Source organism: Palaemon carinicauda, chromosome 2, assembly GCF_036898095.1.
Source record: "Palaemon carinicauda isolate YSFRI2023 chromosome 2, ASM3689809v2, whole genome shotgun sequence".
Taxonomy (NCBI): Eukaryota; Metazoa; Arthropoda; class Malacostraca; order Decapoda; family Palaemonidae; genus Palaemon; species Palaemon carinicauda.
The window spans coordinates 49,376,066-49,385,249 of record NC_090726.1 but is presented as its reverse complement, the minus strand read 5'-3'; the positions used below and the strand labels follow the sequence as shown (position 1 = coordinate 49,385,249).

Below are 9,184 nucleotides of genomic sequence, written 5' to 3'. Positions count from 1 at the left end.
CATTGGGGTAAGACTCACTGTTCCTTGTAACTGTACACTTCACTAGGTAATATTGATCCTATTCTTTCCTGTGTATGTCAATTTCCTTGGGAAATGTTTCAGATATTTTGCCAAACTGGTAGGTCAGTTAAATAAGGTATAAAATATTTCAAAAAGGGAAAAACAAGACATTGGGGTAATTTGTTAAAACAGTTTATTTCGTAACATTTATAATATCCGTTAGCATTTGAAGCTATGTCAGGAGAATTGAAGGTTTTTAGCCATACAAATGTGATAATAGAACACGCAATAGATTTACAGTTTATTTCGTAACATTTATAGTATCCGTTAGCATTTGAAGCTGTCAGTAGAACTTGAAGGTTTTTAGCCATACAAATGTGATAATAGAACCCGCAATAGATTTGGTTAGTAGTATTCTGTATAGTATTCATTAACAGACCAATATAAAGAGTTTAACCTCTGCACACTAGATAACGCAATAATAATTGTTTGCTAAAAAATCAAAGTTTAGTATTGAGCAAACAAAAATAAAGTTTATTAGTTGAATAAGTTGAAGAGGAAACTATATTTTCTTCTGTTTACACAAACAACAGACGCAGTTTTATTATTATTATTATTATTATTATTATTATTATTATTATTATTATTGATATGTTCAGCATTATTATTAGCCAAATAGCCCATTACTACTCTGAAGAAAATCACTGACTCTTTTAAAAATTTAATAACAAAATATTTAAAAGTCCTGTAGCAATGCACAATGGGTCATATTCAATTTTCTCTGGCTCTATAGCTCTAAGGTGTTCCCCTTCCGACGAAGGGGAACCTAGAGTTCGTAGAGTTTAGCTCTATAGGCTCCCCAAAACTCTCCATCCTTAGCTCACAAGGATGGTGAGGTTGTAAGGACTTCAAGAAACTATCGAGTTTCAGCGGGTCTCGAATCCTGGTCTAATAGATCGCCAAACAGGGACGTTTCCAGTGAGCTATTGTTGATTAATTCCTTGGGGTCTTTCGTAAGATAATTATGTTAAATAACGGTTATTGTAACTAGCAAACCAGCCATATATATATATATATATATATATATATATATATATATATATATATATACAGTATATATATACCCTGTATATATATATATATATATATATATATATATACAGTATATATATATATATATATATATATATATATATATATATATATATATATGGTATATATATATATATATATATATATATAGGGTATATATATACTGTATATATATATACCCTATATATATATATATATATATATATATATATATATATATATATATATATATATATACCATATATATATATATATATATATATATATATATATATATATATATATAGAATGATACGCTGTAATTCAGTTAAAGGAACCTAACAGATATAAAGAATTACAAAAATTACTCAATTTTAAACACAAAATATTGTGCTGTAACAGCAAATGGACACCAAAGATATAGAGAACAAAATATGCTTTGCATCAATTTGTAAATATACAATATGCCACTACTATTATAATTGCGAGGGTTGATATATAGTTAGAGTCTGTGTTGATATAAGGTCTATACTATGAAGAAAATATAATATATTAATCATCCAGGGGTTTCTTTTGAGATGAGCTTAAGATAGCATGGAACTTACTCAGCCCATGTGGGCTCAGCTGTTTTTCATATGTTAATTGAAGCAAATAGAGAATTCATATCACGAATGTAGGCTATACATTAATGATCATAAGAATTCTTGAACTAATTTTTTCTATTTTAGTATTAGGCCTATGTTAAGGAAGCATTTCTTCTCTAAGATAAGGCTCGTTGGCACTTTTTTAAGAAAATACATTTCATGGAAGCTCTGAAAATATTCATTTGTATGATTGTTGATAAATATGGTTGAAAATAAATAGAAATGATATAAATACAAGAATAAATATTGAAAAAATATGTTTGAATGATTGGTTCTATAGAAAACGTGATGACTTATCTGTAACATGTGAAAAATTGTTTCTGAAGTTATTATACATTGGCAAGAATTCCGAGGGTAAATGTAGTTCGTTGGGATAGGTGTAAACTTTATTATAACTTTTCAAGTCGATTTTACTCATTAGAAAGTTGTTTATTTTGGTCTGATATACCATAATATGAAGAGAGATTTATGCTTTACGATATATGATTTAGTGTTACCTTGCCATGAGTGAAGTCGGTTGGGGAACTAACACAGGATTGAGAGTTAGTCTCAGGGTAAACTAAGAATACGGTGGTCTAAGGGGGTCATAGGGGGCGTAGCCCCCATCCCAGTAGGTAAGGATACGGCTCTTAAGTTAGGTTAGGTGGGGAACCTCAAGTTAGGTGGTGTTCTTGTGTTTTTCATTTTAGAATGTGGTTTTTCAGTCAATTTTTGAAATTTTACACCCGTCCTGTTGCAACGAACTACAAAGACTCCGGTATGCGCTTATAAAAAGTTAGTTTTATCTTCTATCAACTAACTCAGTTATCTCAATAATCCCATAGATATTTTGGCTGTTTTTCCTCAGAGCGGAGAGTGGAAGTAATGTTTTGCACGGCATCGAAATAGTAAAAGACGCTGATGGGGCATTTGTTGTAGATGGCGCCACAGTCAATCTCGTCTTTCAGGCCTAGCATTTGGGCTGCTCTGTACTCCATCAGGAGTTCCTGATCTTCCTTTTTGCTTCCATAACTGGGCCTGTAAAGATCAATTGTTCTTTTTAAATAATTGATAAGCCAGAAGAACCTATTAGTGCCGAAATGATATAATTTTAAATTGAAAACTGAGATACAAATATGTTGAGGTCTATCTTCTTTAGACCTTATTATTCCCATTGTATGGCAGGGCTGGCCAATTCAATCAACAATCTCCCTCTATTTATATTCCTTGTATCTTCTACCCAAAATCCTACCTCACCACATATTCATCTGATTTTTTAATATATTCCGTAAAACATTGAAGATCTAATCAGTTCAATCCTCACTTCTGAATAAACAAGAAAATATCATGATAATTCAGTCTTTCAATATAAACGCAATCAATATAAACAATGAAGTTTCTCTCAAATATGACCTCAGAAAATCACTTACGTAAATAGTACTGTTAATAGCTGGCCAGCGACGGTCCACTGGCTGATAGGCCTACGCTGCAACTCGCAGATAAATCTAAGGATGCAGGACCGGCCGTCTATGCCGTATTCCACCGACAAGCGCCGCTCTATAGTCTTGTACACCCCGAATTGCTCTTTGCCTAAGCTCCTGGAGAGAGAGGAAAACATATAATCCATGCTCATGGTTGTACTTTTATTCATAATTATGAAAGCAGTTATCCTAAAAAGAGGGATAGCCCTTGCTGGGAAATATCTATTTCAAGCCAGCCAATTATCCTAAAGAGAGGGATAGCCCTAGCTGGACAAGATCTATTTCAAGCCAGCCAATTATCCTAAAGAGAGGGATAGCCCTAGCTGGACAAGATCTCTTTTAAGCCCGCCAATTATCCTAAAAAGAGGGATAGCCCTAGCTGGACAAGAGCTATTTCAAGCCAGCCAATTATCGTAAAGAGAGGGATAGCCCTAGCTGGACAAGATCTATTTCAAGCCAGCCAATTATCCTAAAAAGAGGGATATACCTAGCTGTATAATAGCTCTTTTAAGCTAGATAGATAGTCTTAGCATAGTAATATCTAGTTCATTAATTTTTTTCATCAGTTTAACTTCATTCTCTCCACATGGCCAATCTGTATAAAAATACTGACCAATCTATTTACTTGTGAACCTTTATATACCTTCTACTTATCTCCACAGTTCTCAACTCTTCAGTTATTATTATTGTTATTATTATTAATTGCTAAGCTACAACTCTAGTTGGAAAAGCACGATGCTATAAGCCCAGTTCGTCTTATGGAAGTTTTCTTACCATGCAGCTCATCAAACAGATATAGAGATTTTTCATTTTATTTGTTTTCAACAACCTGCCTCCCTTTAATAAAGAAGAATTGGCTAAAAAGAGATGGCATTTTCCCGCATTGGGTTTCACAGACTCTGCAACACTGTTTCTAATGTTTTTGACCATATTCGACCACAATTATTGTTTCAACTACTCCATGTCAACACCTTTCACATTTCATGATCATCGTCATATCTACATCCCATCCGAACACGAATCAAACTTGTTCATTTTTCCACCATCCATACCAACCTTCTTTGTCTTATCCTCTAGGTTTCTATTCCCCCTTATAATCTTTCACTTGATTATGTTCACTGACAGCTCATTTGTACTTACATAACCATATTCATTGCTCCATCATCCTAGCTTCATTCATCTTCATAACCTTCCTGTCACTCACACAAACTTATTTTTCTCACCTTCCAACCTCTTTCCTTAGATTCTGCAGTTTCTACTCACTGTCCCAAATCAGAACTAACACTATCGTAATACCTACCTCCCGTCCTCATCTTCAATCAGTGCATAGAGTTATATAACTCTCACTAACATGTACGCTCATATATCTCCTCTTGCAACCATTATCAAATGTTTTCCCTAGCTTCTGCTGTTTCTACTCACTATCCCCAAACCAGAACTAATTACATAACACCCACCTCCCGTCCTCTGCTTCTTCCATCAGTGCGTCGAGTAATATACTGACAGGGAAGAGGAACGTCAAATAGCCTCTGAGAACAGGCTCGGCTGTCAGGTCATCTGCGGGCACACTCTGTATGGGAAGGATGAGCGAGTTGATGAGGGTATAGGTTGGTCGGGTCAAAATGAAGGGAGCAACAGACATCTTGGGTACCTGGAAATAAGAAAGACGAGATTCAGGATAGTTAAGCTAGTAAAAATAAGATCTATAAGCTTAAGGGCTTCGATGAAAAAAAAAAGTCCAGTGAGGAAAGGAAACAAGGACATAAGTAAACTATATGAGAACTAATGAATAATGAATATAGAATATCTCTGTTAACCTAGAGTATCATTGATATTTGATATTTGCGGTTGTAGGTGAGACAATAAAGCTGCAGAGAGAGAGAGAGAGAGAGAGAGAGAGAGAGAGAGAGAGAGAGAGAGAGAGAGAGAGAGAATTTGCTACCTGGGATACAAAACCCATGAATGAAAAAGGTCGGGCCTCAAAGAACTTATTATCTCTCTCTCTCTCTCTCTCTCTCTCTCTCTCTCTCTCTCTCTCTCTCTCTCTCTCTCTCTCTCTCTCTTTTGAGGGTACACTCGGGCACACTATTCTATCTGGTTTCTCTTTCTCTTAATTTTTTGAAAGATTTATTGATTATATAGAAAATATTTCATTTAGATGAAGTTACTGTTCCTAAAACATTTTATTTTTCCTTGTTTCCTTTACTCACTGGGCTATTTTCCCTGTTGGGGCCCCTAGGCTTATAGCATCCTGCTTTTCCAGCTAGTTTTGTAGCTTAGCAAATAATAATAATAATAATAATAATAATAATAATAATAATAATAATAATAATACTCAGTTTCTTCTATGTGACCCTAGATTTTAGAAAGTGGCGAGTAAACCCCTTAGAGTTTTTCTCTGGACAAACCTGTCTTGCATTTCTCCTTGATATCGTAAGTGATAGAGTAATCAGTATTACGCAATATTGTGGTTTATATAAAAAGATAATATACGTCAATTCCCAGAGGTTATTAATCTACGCATATAGTTTCTCTATTCATTTAAAGATCACGTTTTTAAAATCTATATCTATCTGTTTATCTCTCCAATTTTATCACTATCACTATTATTATTATTATTATTATTATTATTATTATTATTATTATTATTATTATTATTATTATTATTATTATTATTAGCTAAACTGCATCCCTATTTGGAAAAGCAGGATGTTATAAGCCCAAGGGCTCGAACAAGGAAAAATAACCCAGTGAGGATATTATTATTATTATCATTATTATTATTATTATTATTATTATTATTATTATTATTATTATTATTATTATTATTATTATTATTATTATTATTATTATTATTAGCTAAACTACATCCCTAGTTGGAAAAGCAGGATGCTATAAGCCGATAAATCTTTCATATATAAACTATGAAAAGAGACTTACGTCAGCCTGTCCAACATAAAAAAATTCACTGAAAGTTTGAACTTCTGGAGGTCAACCGATTTGTTTACATCTATTCTAGAGGTCACACAATCTCAAATAATCATCTTTCTTTACTATTGTCCCCCAAAATGAAGGAAAAAAACAACCACATTTAGATCTATTATTCAGGTCTTCAACCTTGTCAATGCCGGAAACCAGGATAATTGCAAAAATCAAACCATTGTTCTCCAGTCTTGGGTAGTGCCATAGCCTCTGTACCAATGGTCTTCCACTGTCTTGGGTTAGAGTTCTCCTGCTTGAGGGCACACTCTGGCATGCTATTCTGTCTAGGTTCTCTTCCTCTTGTTTAGTTAAAGTTTTTATGTAGTTTATATAGGAAATATTTATTTCAATGTTGTCACTGTTCTTAGAATATTTTATTTTTCCTTGTTTCCTTTCCTCACAGGGCTATTTTCCCTGTTGGGGCCCTTGGGCTTATAGCATCCTGCTTTTCCAACGAGGGTTGTAGCTTAGAAAGTAATAATAATAATAATAATAATAATGATAATAATAATAATAATAATAATCATTATTATTATTATTATTATTATTATTATTATTATTATTATTATTATTATTATTATTATTATCTCTGGATTCCTATCTCACGCTGAAACAGCCCTAAACATACATAAACAACCTGACCTTTGCACTCACCTTTCAGTAATGTCAACGAAATGCCCTTAAACGCAGATTTTAAAAAAACACTACCCACACCTTCGTCAGCTACTTCGTCAGGCCACAGCTGGGGGAATGCCTAGTGTAGATACAACAGAGCGGGATTATGATTACCTTCGGACAATGACTTAATGGTTCAGGAGGAGGAAGAGGAAGGGGGAGGAGCTTCCGGGAAAATGGGCGGGGTTAAGTCACTGTTAGGTCATAGGGCCAGGTATTCGAAGGGAATCACTTACGTATTAAATTCACGTAGTTTACTAAGTAGAAATAACATTGTTGTTCTATGGGATGTTTCTATCAATGATGAAAACTGGAGTCTTAGATTTTAAATATTAATTATACCTTAATATTGATTAATTTATGTCATATAGGAGGTTTTTGATACCTGTTATCTCAGTCAAAAATTATTGAAATATAAGAATCAACATTTATGTTGATAATTCATTGAATTATAGGGGAGATTTTGGTAATAAGTGAGACTTGTATGGTCTGGTGTTAATTACTGTATTACATACACACCCATGCACTTATATTTGCTAATCTACCTATCCTTCTATATATATATATATATATATATATATATATATATATATATATATATAAATTTATGTGTATATATACACACACACACACACCCACACACACACATATATATATATATATATATATATATATATATATATATATATATATATATATATATATATGTATATATATATATATATATATATATATATATATATATATATATATATATATATATATATATACATACAAATATATACATATACAATGCAGGAACCAGATAATACATAACATATATGAAATTATAATCATGGATTTATGTAGTAATATTATCCAAATATAAAATTGTAGTGAACAAGGCCCACCCAAATGTAAGCCAATAACTGTACCACAGTAAAATTTGAGCGGCAAATCTACATAATTTCTACTTCTGAGTAAAATTTCGACTTTGTAATAAATCTAATGAAGTATGAACTATCAATACCAATTACGTTATAATTACCGTAAATAACTATGTCATTAATTGAATCCATATAATGCTTAATTAGCCTTTATACCACATCTTCGTTGACATTCTCAGATCATATCACGGATACAGTTACCACGTACCGATTTTCTCTCTATTTATCATTAATAAAATCCCTTTAAATACATACATTTATCTCTCCTCATTATTTATACACCCAAAGAGATATAACAATGATCTTTCTTATGAGAAAACTTTATTTTAGTAAGTTGAAAATAAGGAATAATTGAAATATGAGATCATATAAAAATGACTTACTGGTAACTCAAAGGGAAAGCTATCTTGCCATTAATGAGTAGTCATATCTCATATCTGTAATGATCTTATTTACTGTGTTGTTTATTTATGTATTCGTTTGCTGAGCTACTCTTCGTGTGGAGTTTCTCCAGAAGAAACAGTATAGATAAAGACAAATAGAAAATGGAAATATTTTACACAATTTTCTACTTAAAGATAAGCATTAGAATTTAAGTATTTAGAATTTAGATGTTCCTGACTTAATTAAGTAAGTCTTCATTATCTTACGAGGAAATTATAATCTCTCTCTCTCTCTCTCTCTCTCTCTCTCTCTCTCTCTCTCTCTCTCTCTCTCTCTCTCTCTCTCTCTCTCTTCAGCTATACGCAAACAATAATAACAAATGCAGACGTTTCTAGTCCAATGTAGGATAAAGGTCTCAGACACGTTCTGAGTCATGAAAGGCCTCAGACATATCCTTAGTCATGAAAGGCCTCAGACACGTCCTGAGTCATGAAAGGCCTCAGACATGTCTTTAGTCATGAAAGGCCTCAGACGTCTCCTTAGTCATGAAAGGCCTCAGACATATCCTTAATCATGAAAGGCCTCAGACATGTCCTTAGTCATGAAAGGCCTCAGACATGTCCCTAGTCATGAAAGGCCTCAGACATGTCCCTAGTCATGAAAGGCCTCAGACATGTCCTTAGTCATGAAAGGCCTCAGACATGTTCTTAGTCATGAAAGGCCTCAGACATGTCCCTAGTCATGAAAGGCCTCAGACATGTCCCTAGTCATGAAAGGCTCAGACATGTCCTTAGTCATGAAAGGCTCAGACATGTCCTTAGTCATGAAAGGCCTCAGACATGTCCTGAGTCATGAAAGGCCTCAGACATGTCATTGGTCATGAAAGGCCTCAGACATGTCCTTAGTCATGAAAGGCCTCAGACATGTCCTGAGTCATGAAAGGCCTCAGACATGTCATTGGTCATGAAAGGCCTCAGACATGTCCTTAGTCATGAAAGGCCTCAGACACGTCCTTAGTCATGAAAGGCCTCAGACATGTCAT

General features: G+C 33.5%; 1 protein-coding gene across 1 annotated transcript; it reads right to left on the bottom strand.

Annotated features, from left to right (window-relative positions):
- Positions 1–2,524: 2,524 nt before the first annotated feature.
- On the bottom strand, positions 2,525–6,944 carry LOC137617411 (uncharacterized). The gene is made up of 4 exons (XM_068347443.1): positions 6,812–6,944; positions 4,633–4,826; positions 3,125–3,292; positions 2,525–2,732 (listed from the first exon to the last, which is right to left on the bottom strand). The coding sequence occupies exons 2-4, from the start codon at positions 4,815–4,817 to the stop codon at positions 2,525–2,527; spliced, it is 561 nt and encodes a 186-aa protein (XP_068203544.1). The 5' UTR covers positions 4,818–4,826; positions 6,812–6,944.
- Positions 6,945–9,184: the final 2,240 nt, after the last annotated feature.